General features: G+C 36.7%; 2 protein-coding genes across 2 annotated transcripts; one reads left to right on the top strand and one right to left on the bottom strand.

The window, feature by feature from the left end:
- Positions 1–223: 223 nt before the first annotated feature.
- LOC112288882 (cyclin-dependent kinase B1-1) lies at positions 224–4,479 on the top strand. The gene is made up of 8 exons (XM_024534015.3): positions 224–1,846; positions 2,194–2,338; positions 2,622–2,683; positions 2,815–2,926; positions 3,067–3,160; positions 3,269–3,338; positions 3,562–3,700; positions 3,871–4,479. Exons 1-8 carry the CDS (start codon positions 1,650–1,652, stop codon positions 3,961–3,963), a joined length of 912 nt encoding a protein of 303 aa, XP_024389783.1. The 5' UTR covers positions 224–1,649; the 3' UTR covers positions 3,964–4,479.
- Positions 4,480–15,819: 11,340 nt separating this feature from the next.
- LOC112291776 (uncharacterized) lies at positions 15,820–19,636 on the bottom strand. The gene is made up of 9 exons (XM_024539933.3): positions 19,496–19,636; positions 19,183–19,283; positions 18,305–18,443; positions 17,816–17,876; positions 17,456–17,550; positions 17,229–17,262; positions 16,931–16,985; positions 16,428–16,470; positions 15,820–16,146 (listed from the first exon to the last, which is right to left on the bottom strand). The coding sequence occupies exons 1-9, from the start codon at positions 19,634–19,636 to the stop codon at positions 16,075–16,077; spliced, it is 741 nt and encodes a 246-aa protein (XP_024395701.2). The 3' UTR covers positions 15,820–16,074.
- Positions 19,637–19,966: the final 330 nt, after the last annotated feature.

Raw genomic sequence — 19,966 nt, 5'->3', positions numbered from 1 at the left:
TTTCGAGACAGTAAATTTTTGTGTGGTTATTTTGTTGGGCTAATTTAGTCGTGAGCCTGCTTCGCCATTTGCTGCGTAAGCACTTCATTGTCGGTAGTTAAGTGTACTGCAGGTGACTCGTAAGCAATCAGGTTTGTCATCATTTTTCCTCGGGATTTTGAATTTGAGAGCTGGCTTGCCATTACGTCTGTCAAGAGTAAATACAACGTGTTTATGTGCTTGCCCTCTCTGCTATCAAGATGGCTTCTATGTGGGAGAAGCTGTTTGTCCTGTCTTCTCTCCCAACTTGATAGCTAGAGTTCATTTGAAGCATCAATTAGGTTCCTCTGTTACTCTGATTGTCTCCCTACGCACAATTCTTTTATATATCAAGTTCTTCCCCAGCTCACAAGCAAGCGTTCTGTCGAGCGCTGTCAAGGGGTTGGCTTCGTTGCATTGCACTTCTTGAACTCATCTTCGCTTTCCGCTTCCCTCAGCGTCACCCCTGCACTGTTAATGTGCGTCTAACTGATTGTTCTTTGTAGTTAGTTTTTATTTTTATTTTTTATTCTCATTTTGTTCCGCCTGTTCCTTTCCCCTCGCCGTTCGATTGCATTTCTATCGAAAGACAAGTAGCGATACAGAAGTTTTCTCATAAGTCCTCTCAATTCCAGGGCTTCTACTCACACAATTCCTTTCTGAGCTGTTTCGAGCGTGATTACTCATTGCATCATTGAGACGCATTTTTAATTATCCGAGTTCGAGTTAGCTGCTCTTTGCTACAGTTACTTCAGTTCCTAAACAGGTTTGTCCTGCAAAATGTGTGACTTTTAGTATGCACACATCAGCCTCTCCGCTTCTCCGCTTCTTTCTACGTGCTGTTGCGATATTCCAGTACTTTGAGCTTCTTTGCTGGTAGCTGCCAAGATTCTGCTATGTGGCAATAACTAGCACCTCTTCACGTCTGTTTAGGCTCCATCTTATTCCTTTCTAATACAAGCTTTCGCTCTAAGCTTCGCACAGTGGGTAGCTTTGAGAATGCGTTTTTGCTTCAAGTTTTCACAGCTCACGCGACGGTAGACACGTCCACCTGTGCGTGAGCAATGTGTCAAGGCCGCCTTTGTTAAGGGCGTTCACAGTGCATACTTTCTGAGCAACAGGTGGCGTCTCTGTTTGAGCTGCCTTCTCTTCAGCGAAGCATTAACCATCACCCAGCCACTTTTTATTCATAGTGATTTTCCCACCTTCCTGCTTGCGATTTCGTTGACCTAACGCTTGAATAATCTCCTGTCTCTCCCTTGGAACTGAAGCCCGTTCTCGTTCTGGTGGTATCAAATTCGACAAAGTTGAACTTCGTGGCAAGAGTTTGTAGTGGTATGCTCTTAACGTTGGCAATGGTAATGGTGATGACTTTCTGTCGCATCTTTACGATGCGCTCTCAAACATTTACTGCATAAGCCGTGCAGATCGGCGAGCGTCCAATTTGATGGACAATCGAACGGGCAGGGTAAGAGTGTAGTGTAATCAGTGGGCAAGACTATCATCCGAGCTTGTATCACACAGGACTCGGGAAGAATAATAAGCATTAGGTCAAAGATTTGCCACGATTGAGAAATCAAGGAAGTGCCTGCCTGTTCGCTCGCCCCTCGAGCACGTACTCGACCGCAGCAATGGATGGGTATGAAAAGCTGGAAAAGGTTGGGGAGGGGACCTACGGTAAAGTGTACAAAGCAAGGGACAAGAGGACAGGTCGATTTGTCGCGCTCAAAAAAACTAGGCTGGAAAACGAGGATGAAGGAGTCCCTTCGACGACTCTTCGAGAGGTTTCCCTCTTGCAAATGCTTTCTCATAGCATCTACATTGTCAGGTACCTTAGAAAGAAATCCGATCTCAATATGCGCCTATCTGTATTATCCTAACAACAATGAGGTTTCTGTGAAAAATCGAGGTGATTGCTTGCCGTGTCAGCAGCTCGTCATCTGTTTTTATGAAGTAATGCGCAATTCAATATCGTAGATGGAACTATCCTTCAACGTGATGCCCAGTGCGATGGTTATGGTGATTTTTAACGCCAGTCTTAGGGTTACTGTGGATGTCGACTTAACGGGCAGCGTGCACTGTTTTTGTTTTGCAGATGTCCACTTGGCAGTCACAGTTTGTCGTTTTTCCCTGAGCTTAACGCTATTGTACTGATCCTTTTGTCTTCATGTGCAGGTTGTTATGCGTGGAAAGTGTAGATGAAAATGGGAAACCCCAACTATACTTGGTCTTTGAGTACCTCGACAGTGATCTCAAGAAATATATTGACTTGCATGGCCGAGGCCCTGGCACCAACCCTATTCCGGCAAAGACTGTTCAGGTATAATGAATTTTCTGATCTTAATTGGGATGTGCCTAGAAGGGCCTGGACAGGTGATGACTCTAGGATTCTCTCCTGATTTTTCATGAAATAAGTTTTGCTAAATAATGTATGACATTCCATTGCATACAATCAGTACCCTCAGAATTTTCACAAAATATGCAATATGTACGCGGAATTTACATCATCAGCATTTTCTGCCTACCCTATCAAACTGCGACACGCGGCATTCTCTACACCAACACTCTCTCCTAACCGAATCTGTGTTTTTGGTGGGGTACAGAGCTTTATGTATCAACTCCTGAAAGGCGTTGCGCATTGCCATAGTCATGGTGTGATGCATCGGTACAAACACGAACCCACGTAATTTCTGTTGAACATGAATTTATGTTTTATGAAAACGGGTAATCCTGATGTTTTTCAATTGCTCCATGATTTCTCAACATTCAAATTGCTTTTGATGATGATGTTGCCAGGGACTTGAAGCCACAGAATTTGCTAGTGGACAAAGAGAAGGGTTTGCTTAAAATTGCTGATTTGGGTTTGGGCAGGGCGTTTACGGTGCCTCTCAAGAGCTACACTCATGAGGTTTACAACTATGCAGCACCTCTATCCATTGATGCTTCTAAGGACTCGCCTTTGTCCATTGAGTGGAGTTCATATACTTAATTTCTAAATTACTTTCTCGAAGTTGAATAATTTCCATTCGTGGGCCTTTCTTAATGCAGATTGTCACGCTATGGTATCGAGCTCCGGAGGTCTTGCTGGGAGCCAGTCATTACTCCACGTCTGTGGATGTGTGGTCTGTGGGCTGCATATTTGGTATGTAGCTGTCACTTGTTGGCCATGTTGAACCGTATTTCCCTGATACGTAAAGTTGATTGTTTGAGTTTTCTAAGTGCTTACAATGTGCGCTTCAATTTTGTGCAGCTGAATTGTCTCGCAAGGCCCCTCTCTTTCCCGGAGACTCAGAATTGCAGCAACTCCTCCATATATTCAGGTCTGTTAAGCTCCTCGTCAGTAACAATATAATCGTTAACTAATTTTTTCCATCTATTTCTTAACATTGTCCTGAATGTTACTTCTGCCTGAGTAAAACATCTGTTAATCATCGGCATAACAATTTTTTAACCAGGTTCAAAGTTGAACTCAATCCCCTGGCTTTGACTGCTTCTAAACTGAACAGACCATCGAACGTGTTTCTGAGGCTTGATTTGTTGCAGGATGCTTGGTACGCCTAAGGAAGAATGCTGGCCTGGAGTGAATAAGCTTCGAGACTGGCATGAATACCCACAATGGCCCGCTAAAGACCTATCACTAGCTGTACCAGACATGAGCCCTGATGCTCTGGATCTTCTCTCTGTAAGTGGTTGATATCTGTTAAACAATGATTCCCTCAAGTTTTTATTAGGCATCTGAGCTGCACACAAACATTCCAGTCATGAAGTCTATGTCTTTTTCAGGCCCTAGGTCTATCTGCGGCTCTTGGGATGGCCCGGGCTTATATACCTTTCTTGTGTCTGGTATCGCAGAGAATGCTGGTGTTCGACCCTGCCAAGCGTATCTCAGCTAAAGCGGCTTTGCACCACCCATTCTTTGACGACCTTGACAAGTCCCAATTTTAATTGTGGCCGCAAACATCTTATGGGCTTCATGTCGTTCAGCAATACGTGAATATTCTTACACTCTGCATCTAGTGGGTGCTCGTATTGTGGGTTATGGCTGTGCTACTAACACTGAGAATTCAATTAACAGGGTGGCATGCCTTCACCACTTCAGCTGCTCGTATGTAAGCGGAGTGTACCCAATCTTGCTCTTATCCTGAAAGCTCTAGGACAGCGTTGCATACCAAAAAAAAACTCGAATCAAGCGAATCTCTTCGACTGAGCATCTATCCTCGACTGATCCAACAATCATCCGACGGGGCGGACAAGTCACTGAACTTAGCTTGTCTGCCTTACCAAAGAATGTGCTTCGGCGCAAAGAAACGTTGTCAACTTGATGAAACTGATGTTGAAAATTCAATAATGAAGCATGATATGGAAGCCAATGTCAATGCTGAATTTATATTATTTGGAAAAGAAAAACTATACACTTAGGATTTGCACCCAAAAACTGGTGAATCCTGAGGAAGTTCTGAATCACTGTTTATGTTGTACTCTCGTTAGTGGCTTTTAAAGGGCTGGTCACTGTTCTTACGCTTTTTTTTCTTGATAATCAATCCTTCTATCTCAAAATGGATTATCTTAACAGCACAAAATTTTGTGCTAAATTCGATCATCAAGTTTGTTGGTACATGAACAAACGTCAACAGGCCAGAGAGCACCTAGTGTTGAAACGGTACTCGCTAAACAGCAAAAGGTTAAGAATCTTGAACAATGTAGTGAACCTGTTTGGTATCTTTCGTTTTTTTACCATCCACGCACAAGTTGGACTGATATTGGAAGTCTAGTGTTGTCGGTAAGTACTAAAAATGAATGTTTCACTCAACATCATATTATTACCACAACTGATTATATTTGCCCTGTGTCCGAAAAACGTGGTATATATCTGTGAGAGATTTGAGTTTTGTTTGAGATTGTTCAATCTTTGAATAATGAATGTCGAATTTAATATTATGTTGCAGAGCCGTTTGTGTGTACTCTTGCACTGATAATTTTTTTAAATCTACAGTTATGTATATATAGTTTTTGTGTCAAATCAGATTATGAAATATGTTAATTATTCGATACTGAAACATGGGACTTGAAAGATTGTGCTTATGTAAACCAAAGAAATGAAAACTTCACTTCTGTTGGTTTAAAAACACTAATTCAAATTATTTATACAACATCTAAGTTAGAAAATGATTAGGAGTAATGTTTGCTGAATCCATTGATGACTTAATTACTAGTTTAAAATATTAAATGTTAATTCCTTAATTCTAAAAATAGATTTAAAACAATTGTTTTTTAAAGTATTGAATTACTTTATTTTAAAGCTGTAACTAATTTTAATTTTTTCAGTGTAAATAAATAAATACCAAATCCTCTTTAGTTTGCCACAAAACAAAGATTTTACTAATTTTTTCTAAACCGTATTTTTAAAAAATTTATAACTATTTGTTTACATTACACATAAACACAAATCTAGCATAAAAATAATTCTAAAAAAATGGATAAATGAATCAAATTTCTTTTTGAATAAAACGGTCAGAGATCATTTTTTAAATAATTTCTAATATAATGTCTACACATAAATTTCTGATTTAAGAAAATTAATAACCAAAATATTTGTATATATATATATATATATATATATATATACATATACATATACATATTATATAAACCAATTTTAGTATTATGTGTGTTTTAAAAATGTTATGTATAATTGCTACATTACTTAATATGAACCGAAATCAAATTCTATTTAACATCTTAGAAATTAGATTGAAGTTTTTGTTTACCAAAATTCAGAAAATATAGAATCACAATCTTAGTTTTTTAATGATATACTCGATGTTGCATTTATCTTTTTTTAGTATATTGCCAAAACGTGTATGTATTAATCAAAATTTTATGAAAAATATCTTTTTTTTTTACCAAGAATGCATATATTAAAATATTTTTTATATTCATTACATACTTGTTAGAAATATTAAAAAATCAAACTATAAAAATAATAAAAATAAAAATAAAAACAATACTATATAACTAAATTCTTAATGTATGTTTATATTAAATAATATAACATATGCAAATGTAGACAATATATATATATATATATATATATATATATATATATATATATATATATATATAAAATGATGACATATATTGTTTTTAAAAATTTGAATCAAAATGAAAATGTAGATATTCTCAAAGATACAAAGACAATTGAATGTTTAAAAAGTACAAAAGAAACAAAATACTATATTATAAAGATATTTTATATATTATAAAAAATCTTGAAATTCTATTTAAGATTTGAATTTGTTGCACATTTGTGACAACTCCCTTTTTGTCATGGATATAGAAATACAGACTCAAGATCTAACAAGAAGTTCAAGAAGAACTGGCAAGAATTAGATTAATCAGATGAGAACAACACCAGAGAGGTGAACTAGAGCTCCAAGAGATGTGTTGTCGAGACTGAAGAACTCTTCAGCCTCGATTCCAATATATACTCCTATTTAGGAAGCTTCTCAAGCAACTTCTACCAACTAGGAAGCTTCTAGAAGGTTCTAGAAACTTATCTCTAGAAGGTTCTAAGGACTATGTCCCTAACATCTTCTACCAACTAAGAAGCTTCTAGAAGGTTCTAGAGACTTGCTTCTAGAAGGTTCTAGAAACTTATCTCTAGAAGGTTCTAAGGATTATGTCCCTAACATCACCCCCTCCTTTAGCTTCGAGGTCTCTGAAAAGCAATGTTGTTGTTAATCAGTACCAACACAAGAAAATGAAGATCTGTCGCATAACGTCTGCTATGAACTCCAACTGTTGTTCACGAGGCAAGTGATTCATCGACCCTTGAAGCCAACAGTAGTGGCCCACTCCTTCAACTTCTGACCAAGCATGAACTTCCGTGTCCTCATTGTGAAATTGTCTTGCAAACACACCTTCTAGCTGACCATCGTAAGCAGGCTCGGACTCAAATATAATACTAGTGATCGGTTACTCGGTATCCTCCGTCGTCGTCATGGTATAGGCGATTCTTCATCTCGGGGTCACCTTTGTGAGCTAGTCGGTTGAGATAATCTGACTGGCATAGTATCTATCTCTTGGCTATCCATATCAGAAGACCAAACTATGGCTACTAAAAAAATTCTATTTTATCTTGAAGAAAATAACTACATCAACTACGAATTTTGGTGGTACTTTTCTCCTTTCTTATATTCTTGGGTGAGCAAGCTTCAGAAAGAAGCTATCGTCAAATCGGCTTAGGTTTATGAGGATGTTGTTGATGAAACTCCTATACCTTTTGTGACGCATTGGCGAGATTTTCAACTGGCTCCCACGTTCGTTCATTAATGTCGTAGCCGCACCAATGAACAAGATACTCCAACTTGTCCCACGTTTGCCGTGAATCCAGCACCTTTTCAACCTCGTATTCCTCGTGGTTCTTGATCTCAATACTAGGTGGCGAACATTGCACTCTTCCAGAAAAGACGACTCTCGATAAGGCTCCAATAGAGAAACATGAAAGACTGGATGTACCTTCATAGAAGCCGATAATTCCAGACGGTACGCCATTGGATTGATTTGCTTCTAGATGATAAATGGTCCCAATCTTCAATAGTCCAACTTATCACATGGTCGCTTGGTCTTGATATTCCGTCGAAAAAGCCATGCTTTATCTCTAATTTTGAAAGTAAGTGCTTGATTCCAAAATCTATCTGCAGACGCCTTGTAGGATTCTTGAGCGGATTGTAATTGAAGCTTCAACGTATTTTGAAGCTCTGATAGTTGTTTCACAAATCCTTCAGGTGCTGGATTGTTATTTGTTGACGGACTCAATAAATCAAGCTTCGGATGATACCCATAGTTGGAAAAGAATGGTGTGTATTGAGTCGATGCATGGAGGGTGTTGTTATATGCAAACTTGGCTAGCGACAGATATGTGGTCCAATCGTCTTGCTAATAGTTGATGCTACATTGTAAGTATTGTTCCAAGACTTGGTTCACCCGTTCCGTTTGGCCGTCAGTTTAAGGATGAAAAGCTGAAGAAAGCTTGATATCCACCTTCAGTATCTCAAAGAGAGATTTCTAAAACTTTGATACGAACTGGGTTCCTCGATCTGATACGATATCATCAGTTAGTCCATGATATTGATATACATTATTGAGAAAGAGCCTTGTTGTGACTTCACTGGATGATGTCTTCTTGCAAGGAACAAAGTGCGCCATCTTTGTAAGCCGATCTACCACAACAAAGATGCTGTCAAATGAGTTCGATGATGGCAGGTCTGTGATGAAGTCCATGGAAATTGAAGACCATGGTCGACGTGGAATCGGCAATGGTTGTAGGAGTGCATAAGGGTGATACCAAGGATTCTTGGATCTTGAAAAGATGTCGCAGGAGAGGACAAAAACTTTCACATCCTTCCACATTTGGGGCCACCAAAAATCTCGAGAAATAAGCTTCAACAATGTCGTACATTGTTGATCAAACGTTACTTTTTCAGGCTTTGGTACAAGATATGATCTCCTTAATAAGGCATCAGATAGTCCTTGCTGCTTTTCAGGTCGATAAGTGATAACAAAATCGAACCTAGATAGCAACATACTCCATCGAGCTTGACGTCGATTTAAAACTCGAGCCGACATGAAATACTCCAAATTCTTGTGATCTGTATATATGGTCATTGAGTGTGCAGCTCCTTCAAGAAAATGATGCCATTCTTGGAAAGAATCCACTATAGCAAAAAGTTCTTTATCGTGGATCTCATAATTGATTTCAACAACAGAGAACTTTCGAAAATAGAATGCAACCGGATGGAGCTTCTTGTCTTCTCCCATTTGTGAAAGTACAACTCCCAAAGCAAAATCCGAAGCATCAGTTTCTAAATAAAAGGCCTTTGTAAAGTCTGGATGTACCAAGATTTGAGCCGTAGTAAATGTGATATTCAGGTCTTGAAACGCCTTCACAGCTAGAGGTTCCCATTCCAGCTTATCCTTATATGTCAACCGAGTGAGAGGAGGAGCAACTTGAGAATAATTCTTGATAAAGATCCGATAGAAGTTGGCAAAGCCAAGAACGCATTGTACGTCTCTCACCATCTTCGGAACCTCCAACGACACGATTGCTTCCACCTTCTTCGGGTCCATCTTCAAGTCTTTTTTAGTCGCAATGAACCCCAAAAACTCCATTTCTATTTGGTGAAATAAACACTTCTCCAACTTGGCATATAGTCCTCGCTCGCATAGTTTCTCCAAGACCAAACGAACGTGCTTTTCATGCTCTTCCTCATTTTTGGAGAATATTAGAATATCATCCAAATAGATGACAATAAAATCGTCAAGGTACTCTCGGAAAATATCATTCATCATATGTTGAAAGACCGCTAGAGCATTAGTAAGATCAAAGGGCATGACATTATAATCAAAATGGCCATACCTTGTACGAAACGCTGTCTTCCACTCATCTCCTTCCTTGATTCGTACGAGGTTGTAAGCTCCCCTTAGATCAATTTTTGTAAAGATCCTTGCACGTCCAAGTTGTTCTAAGAGACCAAAAATCAAGGGTAACGGGTAATGATTCTTCTTTGTTACCTTGTTGAAGCCTCGATAGTCCACGCACATCCGCAACGAGCCATCTTTCTTCTTCACAAATAAGATGGGTACTGGAGTTGACGATTTTGAATGATGGATGAAGTTCTTGGCTAGATTTTCATCGATGTCCTTCCGTAACTCCGCCAACTCCGTGTGCGATAGATTGTAGATTGGGCCAAAAGGTGGTTGTGCTCCTTTGAGCAAGTCTATGGCGCAATCATATGGTCGGTGTTCCGGTAGGATGTCGGTATTCTTCTTTTAAAACACGTCTTTAAAATCCTTATATTGCTCTGGTATACTTGCTGTCGAGATCTTCTCTCTAGTAGTTGGAGTCGCATAATTGACAAATGGAGTGTCTTCCTTAGACGATCTTATAAATGCTCTTGCTTCAATGAATAAGGATTTCTCTATTCGGGGTTTTCTACTAGGCTTGCTCTTGGGTGGTTTTGTGGGAAAGGTCATCTTTCGCAACCTCCAATCTATGGATGGATTATGCTTTTTCAACCAAGAAAGTCCAAGAATAACAGGATTTGATGGGGTTCTAATAATATTGAAAATAATATGATTACTATGGTCCTTAAACGTCACTTCTATAGGTTCTGATTCATGGGTGATACTACCAGATAATAAAGGTCGCCTATCTATGACCTCAACGTGAAGAGGTTTGGATTTTTGTACTAAAAGAATCTTATGATGCTTCACAAATTCTTCGTCTAAGAAGCAAGCAGATGCTCCTGAATCTAATAATGCTAAGGTTCTCAGTTTCTGAGGGCCAATAAGCAAAGGGATTGTTAAGCAAAGGACAGGTTGAGCGGAAAGAAAGGAACCTAGTTGTTGTTGCGATATTGCACTGTCCAACCGCACGGTTCCTATTGTGGCTGGGCATCCTCGTTTTCCTGAACAAACGAGTGCCTAGTCTTGACAATTCGTCGATTTTGCTTCTTGGGGCAGTTTCGAACTCTGTAGTCTTCTTCACCGCAATACAAGCATAGACCTCCCTCCATACGCCACTTTTTTCCTTCTAGAGTAAGGGATTTGACACGTACCGCATCAATTTGTATGTCTTCTACCTCTGAATGTGAATTCACGCTGCTTGCCGACATAGTTGAAGCATGGCAAACCGTATGTTGTCTTGAACGTTGGTCTTGGCGGCGTTGGAATAGGCGGTTATCGCACTTCACAGCTTGGCTAATAGCTTCGTTGAGCGTTTGTGGATCAGGAAGAGTTAACAACAAATCCTTCACATCGTCCCTTAAATCTCAATAGAATTGACTCATCAACGCTTCTTCGTCCTAATTGATGTCGTAGCTAATTGCCTGAAGTCCGATGCATAGATTGATGTAGAGCGCATCCCTTGTCGTAGTGACCGGATCTTTGTTGTAGTCCATCGAAACTTGCCGTGTTCACCAAATGCTTCCGCAAACGCCTCCAAAAAGGTTTCAAAGTTGTTTAGTATGGAGGATCGTTTCTCAAACAAAGGAGCAAACCATGATGGAGCTTGTCCTGTAAGTAAGGTTCCAACAAGCCCAACACGTGATTCCTCCGTTGGATAGCATTCGGGCTGTAAAATTGTTATCAACCTGATTTGGTTGACGAATCCTCGAAATTTAGAATGCGTACCATCGAACTTGTCAGGAAGGCTAACTCGGGGCTCCTTATATTATAGAATCAACGATGCTTGTCGAACCCGAGGTAAAGTTGCTTCTCCAAGTGCAAAAGTTTGAGGCTGGTGCAACCTAGATTGTGCCATCTCAGATGTTCCATCATTATGAAGCCTTGCCATGACTCCTTCAATCTCTGCAGTTCTTTGCGATAACGTAGCGAAGGCATTCATGATAGCATCCAACTTGGACTCCGAACTTTCTGCCATACTAATGTCTTAGCCCCCGGCCATTCTAAGAGAAGGACAGAAATGATTGTACAAGAAGACAATATTGGTTTAGAGGAGGGTACTCTACAACCTCTAAAATGCCTTAAGAGCTTCAAGAAAAGGAGTAATCCACTCTCTCCAAGAAGAATAAGACTCTAATATTGTAACCAAAAAAGTATCAGTTTAAAGGAGGGTAATCCGCAACCACTAAAATGCTAGTACACTTCCAAGCAGAGGGGTAATCCACACTCTAACAAAGAAGAAACTAGCTCTGATATCTATAATGAGTGAAGTCTCGACAAACTGTCACGGACACAGAAATAAAGACTCGAGATCTAATAAGAAGTTCAACAAGAACTAGCATGAATTAGATTAATCAGATGAGAACAACACCAGAGAGGTGAACTAGAGCTCTAAAAGATGTGTTGTCGAGACTGAAGAACTCTTCAGCCTCAATTCCAATATATACTCTTATTTAGGAAGCTTTTCAAGCAACTTCTACTAACTAAGAAGCTTCTAGAAGATTCTAGAGACTTGCTTCTAGAAGGTTCTAGAAATTTATCTCTAGAATGTTCTAAGGACTATGTCCCTAACATCTTCTACCAACTAAGAAGCTTCTAGAAGGTTCCAAAGACTTGCTTCTAGAAGGTTCTAGAAACTTGTGTCTAGAAGGTTTTAAAAACTTGTCTCTAGAAGGTTCTAAGGATTATGTCTCTAACACTTTTGTGACAAGTTCAATAAGAGATTTAATAGTCTAAATCTTTATATCTTTAAAAATTTAATGATTTATTAGAGAACTTATGTATATTGTAGAAATATATTGTATTTTGTCTAAGTTAATGTATACAATATAATAGGCTTGCTTACAATTTAATTAAAGTTATTTATGTGGAGGAGACAAAGAAGGGATAGAAGAAATGCCTCATGTACCTTAATATACATTATATTTGGAAAAGACTTAGAATACTTTCTAAAGAATATATCAAGGTTTTAGTAGCTCTTATACTTAGCTTTGTAGAACCAAAATTGTGTGCAAATATTATTTTAGATCTCAATACAATAATTCTATTCTATTTTTCTTTGCTTATGGTTTTATTTATTTTTTCTCAATATTGTAACATATAGTGTCCTTTGATTTTTATATGATAAACGTCTATGTCAATTTAATCAAAACTTATGGAAATAATTGCTTTGTCTTTATGAACTTAATTTAGTAATTTTGTCTAAGTGAAGGCTATATTAATGCAACCAAATTATTATAATTTAACTATGGTTTTAATATTTAAAAAAAATATATATCTATTTATAAGAATTGCATTTTTAAGATAACATTTGGTATTCAAAAGCTTAGTTGATTTTAAAGATGTCTATATGATGGCAAAAGTTGTGACAATTATTTGAGTTGGTCTAACAATTGTGACATAGAAAATTTTAGATTAATGTCTTAATATTCTATAAAAATCCTTTCATATGACTTCTTGAAGTCACAAAATATGGACATAAATTGCAAGACTAAAAAATTGCTAATATACTTTGATCCTTTTTTATTTTTTACTTTTTATTTTTTTGTTAAACATCTAAATTCAAGTTTTAATATGTAAATTTTTTCTTAATAATTATTTAATATTTTGATTATGTACTCTCTTATTTTATATCAACTAATTGATTTTGAATTATAAGAAAATTATTGATAAAATTCATAAAATTATATATATTTTAATTAAGAAATATAATTGGAACTTTATTATTTTGATAATGTCATAATGTTTTTTTAATGCTTCAATTTTAATAAACATTTGGAACTACTTTGTAAATTTAAACATAATATATTTATTTATATATTTTTATATAGTATTATTTTTTTAATAAGTAATCAATTTATAATAATTAAAAACTATGGTTGTTTTCTTATTTTAAAGTTTAGTTGAAATCTTTGGTAATTTACATATAAGCTTGTACTAAATTATATTGTATTTATAGTTAATATTATATAAAAAAGATGATATCCTAAAATATATTGATTTAGTTAATTTAACTATTGAATTGTAGATGTTAAGGTCATGAATCTAGACAAAACTTTGAAAAAACAACATACTCTTATGTAATTAAGTAGAACATAGTAAAAAAGAAAAAAATAAAAGAAGATCCACAAAAAAAAAAAAAATATAATGATTATTGTTAATTTAAATAAATTAATAAAAAAAAAATGCTAAAACAAGATTGAAATATAAGAAAGATGTTGACAAGATTAGTGATAGTGTCACTCTTATCTTTGTATATACTAGCTATTAAGAAAGTCTTTTGGAAACTTTCTTAGAACCATAAGGCATGTGCCCAAAGTGTTATGTTGTAAGGTGCTTCCAACATGGCTTCTTAAAAGTGGGAAATTTATAGAATAAATTCAATTACTTCATGACATATCTTTAGAAATCTAAAGATCTAATCTGTTTTTAGAATACTTCCTCAAAGTTTATTAAAGAAGATATATATTTTTTATCTAACATATTTCTACCTACTAATTATCTAAGTAATATTGATGCCAATTATAGTAGATGGTCTAACATTGAAAAGTAATCTTAATGACAAAACTTTCAAATAATTTTTATAAAAAAATTGACATAGTTATACATAGAAGTCTACAAATACAATAGATATTTTCAAAGAATAATTTAGATATTACTTTATAATAATTAATCTTATTTCAAAGAAAAATATATAAAATATTATATATATATATATATCAATTTACTTATCAATAAAATAAATTTATATATATTTATGTGTAAAAATCAAAAAAAAAAAGATATATATATATATATATATATTTTATATAATAATACATTTAAATTATTAATTCCAAGTGTAAAGGGAATAAGTAAATCTTAACTATAATTAGAATAAGAGAAAGATATTAATAAAATTAAGAACAATCTTAGTCTTTCTTTCATATATACACTAGCTATTACAAATATGATGTGGAAGTTTTACAAAGATCACAAGGCTTATGAGTTAAGTTTCTAAGTTAAAATTTTTTTCTTTAATAACTTTCTAGATATATACAAAAAAATGAGATCATAGCATATTTCATCTAGAAATATTTATACATTTACTCCTATCTAAGAATTTTTCTTGTTATTTTTAAAAGAAAATATTATATTTATATATATATATATATATATATATATATATGTATGCATGTCTTATCACAAATACCAATTTTACAAACATTAACTAGATTCTAAGTTGCTTTATTATTTGATAAAGTCTAAATAATTTCTAATAATATTTGCTACAAATTTTATTCTATACTTTGAAAGAAAGTAGTTGATAGGTCTTTTGTAATAATAATTCATAGTACTTCAATCAAAAGATCACTTAATTATCTAATTATTATTTAATTATTATTGAGGCATCATAAAAAACTTTAAGTAAAATTTAAAATAAAATTATACTCAATATTCATGTCCAATAATAACATCAAAAATCTCTTCTAAGATTATGTTATCAACCAATGTATTTTTTACCATCTATTCAAAAAAGAACATGCCTTGTCTCACAATTTTCATCCTTTTCAGGTTGTCTTACAATCATCATTTTCAGGTTGTGACAATTGAAAAGATTATTTAGAAGTGATTAGAAGTGATACTTTTTAAAAAATACATCAGCTATCAATTCTTTGCATATATTAACATATATCTTTAAAATGGCCACCAAGTGTTTGGTTGAAAGAGATTAGTTAAAATAATCCGCCTGGATGCTGTTGTTTTATGCAGTTCAAACCAAAAGAAGGATCTTACAACGAGCTCACAGAAACAAGCCTTGCAGATTATTTGCAGAAGCCAGCTGAAATTCGGAGAATACTCGTAAAGTCTGTTGTTCATATACAGTTGGTAAATATCATGTACCCTGAATATTTTAGGAGTGGAGTAACTGAAGGTAGAGTCGCTAAGTGCAATGACAATCTGAAGAATGTGCACTTCTCTACTTACCAGAGATCCCAGATTCGCCGGATACTTAAGTGCATGATGGCTGATTTTGTTAAAGAATATGGGCTCAAGGTTACGGTACATCAGCTTGCCCAGCACCCGAATTGCCCTGCACATGCTTATTTGGCGGAATCGACCTGAATTGTTCAAACTCGCTTCAACTTGCTAGGATTTAAGAAGGGGCTCCGTTTTGAAGCCATCCACTCTGCAAACAAGACGATATAAAGCCAAGAGATGCTTACTGATGACGCAACCCTATTAACGCTTGGTGTTTGCTCCATATTAAAGCATCAAAATCAAATAAACAAGTGCATCAACAACAATTGGTTTGCTTCTTCGTGAAGCAACAAAATGCAATAGATGAGAGACATGTTTAGTTTATCTCCAACCATATTATTAAGCGTCTCAACTAAGATTCATGATGTCCTGCTGGTAGATACACTAGTCGTCTGATCTGACCCAGATCAGCATCAAGAGTGAAAGAAATCCCTCAGGCATGTATCAGAACATGCTTTTGAGTACAGCGCCTTTTGTACATATTTGTGAGAATTTTTTCTTAGATATTTAAGAAGCTGGTTTGAACAGCGAAGCACACAAATCAGACTAGAAGGACTTTGGGGGAAATCTCTAAACTCCAGTCATGGTGATAACCACCTTCCGCGCACCTCCGTGGTCGCGGTGCTCACACAACCATATCCCCTAAAAAACAAGTTCCAAGTACAACAAATATGTGAGAATCTATCTATCTTAATCGAAGACTGCAATTCCTCACAAGTGACACATGTGACCATAATCTTTCTTTCAAATTTACCACATTGAGGAATGATCAATACTACCATGTACTCATGAGCATTAAGATTGCATTAAAAAAATATTCACAATAATTTCACCTAACATGTTCCCACAAACAGACAACGAGTAAAGAACTATACAAAAGCTTATGTTCGCTAAGTCCCTAATTGTTTGGTTACAGAAATAACCTGCCACGTTCCTAGATTAAGTCGGCCATCTGTTATCGGGATTCTGCACAATTACCACGGAAGACGGTTGCTAAACAATCATAAGAAGGCATGCCTTTCACTTGACGATCACTCATCAAATTCTTCTAACTGTACATATTACCCAAGACTTTCAGTTTTCAGCACTAGTAAAAGTTAACACAAATATAGCTGATCCATGGATTCTACATCGAGATCTGTCTAGTGCTGATAGATGTCATGCATTGGATACTACGGATGTATTGAGAATAATGTTTCCAGAAGGAGGGTGTATTGGATGACAATAATGAAACATCACAGGGAGCCAAGAAATAAGGGAACTGGTCCACATGAGTTCTAACGTAAAAAATGACTGCATAAGAACGTGCATAAGTCTGATATGATATTCCGTTGAATCCCACTCTGCTTATTGTGAATTTTTAGTCATAGAAGACGGATTCAAATATAAAATATAAACTCCAAAGCTGGATGAGTGAGGAACATACGAGAGTTGGCAACCAAACGTGGATGACTTGATATGTGCTGGCAAATCATCATCTCCTGCATTCCAAGATGTTCATTCAGTGACTGCCTCCCAGTTAAAGAACACTACTGTAAGAGGCAGGAAAGCATGTAACGTCAAGTGTCTACAAAACAAACCAATTTTGACTAGCAATCCCTCACCATATTGGTGTACGAGGTAGCATATAGCCTACTAGACCAGTAGAGATGTGGGAACCTTGAGTGAGCAGAAAATCGAGTAATCTATCCTAGACACGCTTTGACCCAATATCAGAAACTCACCTTCCATCGTGTGTTTCCAAGGAGCTTTTCTTCCCTACAGTAAAGTACGAATTATGGGGCGTTATTCATAGCGAACAGCATGTTTGCGATTCATAACCAGAATAGACGATGCTTAACTCAAACAAGAATGTTGAAAACATAAATTAAAAGCGAGAATAGTATCTCAAACACAATAATGCAATTCACTAAAACATATCCAGAGGCTGCACTAAACGAATGCGACTTACCTCTGGTACCGTCAAATTCAGCCAAGTTTCAACATCATCGCGGACATCGCCATCGTAATTCTCATTGATTGTAAGCGACGCACTAGTGTGCTGCACTGATCAGAGTAAACGCCATCCGTGTTACGAGCCGAGAAAGAGTTAGCGGATTACAAAATATAGGCTGTTCCCCAAGCTGTACCAAATTAACCTCATGGAGATAATTCTCCGCGTGCACCATATACAGCCAAAAGTCACAACCTGTAAATCCTAAACTTGCAACCATAAGTATTTGTACACGCGTTTAAACACTCCGTATATCAGTCATTAGAGCAAACCAAAGATGTTTCTCTAAATAATGTCATCGGGTTGGTTGTTACTCACAAAAGAGATGAGCAATGCCGCATTTGAAACGAGCCAAGTCAGACTCGATCTCCTTCAAAATCTGTCAACGGACAGCTCCGACTGTTATCAACTGACACATAAATTCAAAAAGAATCGAAGCATTGTGAACATGGTCTCCAATCCATTGCTTAAAGCCTCACATGAAAATATTCCCCACGTTTCACATTCCGCCCCTTTATACATACATACATACATACATACCTACCTACCTACATACATACATATTACCGTGAGCACTGCAAATTCTGACAATTTGCAAGCAACATCACTTACTCCCCGACATAGAAAGAATCGCTAGACCCCAATGCCTTAACCTCTAATTTCTATACTACTCCTGAACTAAATTACGCAGTTAGTTGTCCCACAGTTTTTCGCAATGTAGCTGATACAAAGTGGAGGAGTCTTTACAACATGGTAAAAGGAGAAGTGTTACATCAAAAGAAAGAGAGGAGATGACATTTTGCTAACCGTGGATGTAATAAGATGGCATCCACGCTTTTTAGAAGGAAGTGTGACTGTCTTCTGCGCCCACTTTGGGGACCCATTCTCGTCACCAGTTACTAGGCTTGATGTTGATTTCTTCGTAGCCATCTGATTCAAGGAATATCTGTTTCAGGCAACCATTGTTACTTTTGTAAGGTTCTACAGGGCACATTTAAAAGGAGTTTACAGGTTTGGTTACAGAGGAAAACCATATCAAGTCGTGACGTCGGGATTGAAGGGAGGATTATTAGAATTGTCAATAGTTAGGTGAGGAAGCAAATTAGGGCAACCCTTGCAGTGCCACAAGAAATCTTTCTAACCACTATCACCGCCGACAATTAAGCACATGCATTAGTGTAGCCCCTTGCCTTCGAGCTAGTTACGAGGACATTCTCGCAATCGTAAAGCACCCTCAAATCTTCAAAGTTACCAATCCCAAGCTACTAATAAATCTTTCAGCAAGAGGAGTATTGCTGCCCTTGCCCAACTATAAGCAAGGACCTAGTAACAAGAAGGTAGCTCAAAGACAACATCACGTAATCAATGTTTAGATTCTCATGCACACATATCCAAAAACGCCAAATGTACGTGGACAGAATTCGATACGTCTGGGTCAAAGAGACAGACTCGTGATCTAAGTACAATACACAGCAACTATGATGTAGCAAACCCCTAAATTTCAGTTGTAACCTCAATTATTTGTCAAAGTCAAGTCCTCCAAAACCAAGCCGATTTTCCTGCAATTTCATCAAACACATTTCTCGTCGAACAAAAACTCCATAATACGAAAGAAAAACCTCGAGCCTTCCCAAACGATCACCTCAGCCTCAACAAAAGAGACTACAAGATCCTCCGCGACTCACACAGAAAACGCGAATCCCGCCTCAATTCTCACTCCACACCAAGCTACGACAATCCACAGAGTTCTAAAAAACGCGTCCAAATGATGCTGAAACACCAAAAACTGATGCAAAAACACCAACAAGCTAAAAGCAACTTTCGCAAATGACGCAATTCGGACGGAGAGAGATACCCTGAGGCCACACACTCATACCCGGCAGGTATTAGCACAGGGCTCTAGATCCCCTATACGGCCGACCAACATTCGCCGTCAGTAACCAATCCTTCACTTCCAACCATTGAATACATGCGGCACCCATAGAACACCCGCTACACCTGTTTATCTCCTTTACAAATGCCTATGAGCCAGAGCTCCATGTGGGAACAACCCAGCTTCTCTTTAAATGCCCTTTGCCTGAACATGGCCCTCTCCTCTTGCTCCAAAAGCTTGCAGTCGTTTACATTCAAATCTCTCATTCCCTTGGGTCCAGCTTTCAAGGCCAAGTCCCCTCTCTCTCCAATCCACTTTTTCTTCTACAATAAAAATAAGAATGCAAATAATTTGAAATACATCTATTTGAACATATTATAATATTAAAATATCTATCAAAACATCTTACTTGATTATTAAATGATAGAAACATATATTATTATAGTTTATTTAAAAAGTTAAAATAGCATATATATATATATATATATATTTCTTTTTCAAGGAAAATATCATATATGTCCTTAAAATATGTTGAAATATCAAGAATACCTCTATATTCTTGATAATAGGAAATCTATCCTTCACTTTTGTGAGAA

Source organism: Physcomitrium patens, chromosome 1, assembly GCF_059467195.1.
Source record: "Physcomitrium patens ecotype Gransden chromosome 1, ASM5946719v1, whole genome shotgun sequence".
In the NCBI taxonomy this organism is placed as follows: domain Eukaryota; kingdom Viridiplantae; phylum Streptophyta; class Bryopsida; order Funariales; family Funariaceae; genus Physcomitrium; species Physcomitrium patens.
This window is presented reverse-complemented; position numbering and strand designations above follow the sequence as displayed.

Coding starts and splice junctions, on each gene's coding strand:
- LOC112288882 (XM_024534015.3), top strand. CDS start 1,650: ATGGATGGGTATGAAAAGCTGGAAAAGGTTGGGGAGGGGACCTACGGT. Junction 3,161..3,268: donor GTCTGTGGGCTGCATATTTG/GTATGTAGCTGT, acceptor AATTTTGTGCAG/CTGAATTGTCTCGCAAGGCC. Junction 3,339..3,561: donor CAACTCCTCCATATATTCAG/GTCTGTTAAGCT, acceptor GATTTGTTGCAG/GATGCTTGGTACGCCTAAGG.
- LOC112291776 (XM_024539933.3), bottom strand. CDS start 19,636: ATGAGAGATTTGAATGTAAACGACTGCAAGCTTTTGGAGCAAGAGGAG. Junction 19,284..19,495: donor TTTGTAAAGGAGATAAACAG/GTGTAGCGGGTG, acceptor TTTTTGCATCAG/TTTTTGGTGTTTCAGCATCA. Junction 16,986..17,228: donor TTGGAAACACACGATGGAAG/GTGAGTTTCTGA, acceptor CTTGGAATGCAG/GAGATGATGATTTGCCAGCA.